A 2,040-nucleotide genomic window follows, 5' to 3' on the forward strand; every position below is an offset into this window, starting at 1 on the left:
ATGGGATGGGATGGGATGGGGTGGGATGGGACAAGAGGGCCAGTGATGCACCTGGGACACTTTAAGGTGACCAGGTGGTGAGCTTGGCTGTGAGGCAGCTGTGGGACAGGATCTCCTCTGGGAGGGAGGAGCAAACTGCCCCATCACTGTGCCATCTGGGGGTCACCCTGCCCCTGGGCTCACGGCAGCGCAGCCCCCGCCCCGGGCCATGCAGACACGGGCCACCCTGAGAAACGGGGCTGTCCAGGAGCACTCTGCACATCGGGTTCTGTGGCAGTAATTCTCTCTTTGCCATTTTTGCCTTTTGTGTTGCAGACCTACCTTCCCCAGCCCGTGCTATGCCCTGACTCAGTCTATAAGCTAATGCTCAGCTGCTGGAGACGGGACACTAAAGATCGTCCCTCCTTCCAGGACATCCATCGCCTTCTCCAGGACTCAGGCAGTGAGGAATGAGCCTCGGCTCCCGCGATCCTGGTCCCCATCCTTCCCTGTCCCCAGAGGAGCCCCAGATGCAAACCAAAGCCACTCCACTCGGACTTAGCCATAAACCCCGAGCAGCTGCTCGTGTTCTCGTTGTGCAGTGAGGCCTCAGAGGAGACCCCCAAGGACAGCAAAGCCCCACGGCGTGGGACGGCTCAGAGCTCCCGCTTCCCCGAGACCCGAGCCCGGGAGCAGCGCGGCCTTGGCTGAGGGTTATTTATTGATGCAGCGTGCTCCTGGTGACAAGGACCGGGACTGAGCGGCTCCTCTTCCCCAGCTGGAGGGGACGAATTCAGCTGGACTTTCTCGGTGAGGGAGCTCAGCCCACACGCAGGGCAGGCGCCTGGGGAAGGGATGTGTGCGGGTGTGTGCCCGCCCGAGCAGGGACAGACCGGCAGCCACCACCCGCTTCAGGAGGAGCTGGGAGCTGCTCTCGGTGGGCTGTGCACTCACAGGGTGAAAACAAAGACTCCACGGACATTTGGGGCTTTGGACATGCCTGATGGAGAGGCAGCAAGCGCCCTCCCTGCTGCCCAGCCCCGGCTGCACAGGGAGAAGACTGGGGGTGCACCCAGCAGCTGGAGTGTGCAGCCAGGGAGGAGCGGGCATCCTGTGCCGAGGGGACATTCCCTCACCCACCACAGCCACTCCAGGGCAGCTCAGCTGCCCAAGAAACGCGTTTTGGATGCCCCATGGGCGGTGCACGGCAGCTGGCAGCAGGATGCCAGCACCTTTTACTTCCATGGGGAAATCTCCAGGTCGTCCTCCCCCAGGGTTAACCCACATCTTCATCAGCCAGGAGAGGAACACACGAGCAGAGTTTCATTGGCAGCTGCCTGATGCCCGTGCCTGCAGTAACCCCAGAGGCATGGAGCAGGGCACTCCAGCTCTCCTGGCTCTCAGCCTGGCATCACAGTCCAGCTGAAGGCGCTGGGCTGGGCTCTGCCACCCTGAGCACCCCTCGGCATTCTGGCACCGGTCCGTCCTCCCGGACCCGGCAGCATCCTGAGCAAAGCGGGCAGGTGCCGAAGCCGTGTGTCCTGGCAGGTTACCCACCACGCCCCACACCCTCCCGCGGCTGGGCAGGAGGAACTGTGGACTTGGAGGGTCCAGGGAGCCCCCCACACTTCTGTACTCGTTAGTTCAGCAGCAGCAGGCGCGCGTGGCACAGTTCCCTGTATCCCGTGGCTAAGGCATGTGTATATCAGTAGATGCACCTGTGTGTAGGGGCGAACCCGCTGAAGAGACACTCGGTACGTGAATCGCCTGCGTGGTTTCCTTGTGGCGCTTCTGCAGGCTCCCCGGGGCTGGGGGCTCTGGAGCTGCCCTGTGTGCCCGGGCTGCGGGGTGGGAACAGCCTGAGAGCTGGAGCAAGGATGATCGAGAGACCGGCTGGCGCTCCCACACTCGCTGTCCATCCCAGCCGCTGGGAGGGAGGATGCTCTGAGGCTCAGCATCCGTGTCAGGACGTGTCCAGCAGCAGGAGCGGGGCAGGACCGTGGGTGTGGGACAGGGCAGGGCAGGGGTGGTGGGCTGTGCAGTGTTCTGTGCCCTGCAGAG

At 63.4% G+C, this 2,040-nt stretch overlaps 1 protein-coding gene across 1 annotated transcript in view; it reads left to right on the plus strand.

The window, feature by feature from the left end:
- Positions 1 to 1,742, plus strand: part of DDR2 (discoidin domain receptor tyrosine kinase 2) — a 12,329-nt gene extending 10,587 nt beyond the window's left edge. Inside the window, exon 17 of the mRNA XM_015615745.3 lies at positions 316 to 1,742. Within this exon, the coding sequence (XP_015471231.1) occupies positions 316 to 453 (138 nt within the window). The 3' untranslated portion in view covers positions 454 to 1,742. The remainder of the gene's footprint in view (positions 1 to 315) is intronic.
- The last annotated feature ends 298 nt before the right edge of the window (positions 1,743 to 2,040 follow it).

This window comes from Parus major, unplaced genomic scaffold, assembly GCF_001522545.3.
Source record: "Parus major isolate Abel unplaced genomic scaffold, Parus_major1.1 Scaffold246, whole genome shotgun sequence".
NCBI classification, from domain to species: Eukaryota; Metazoa; Chordata; class Aves; order Passeriformes; family Paridae; genus Parus; species Parus major.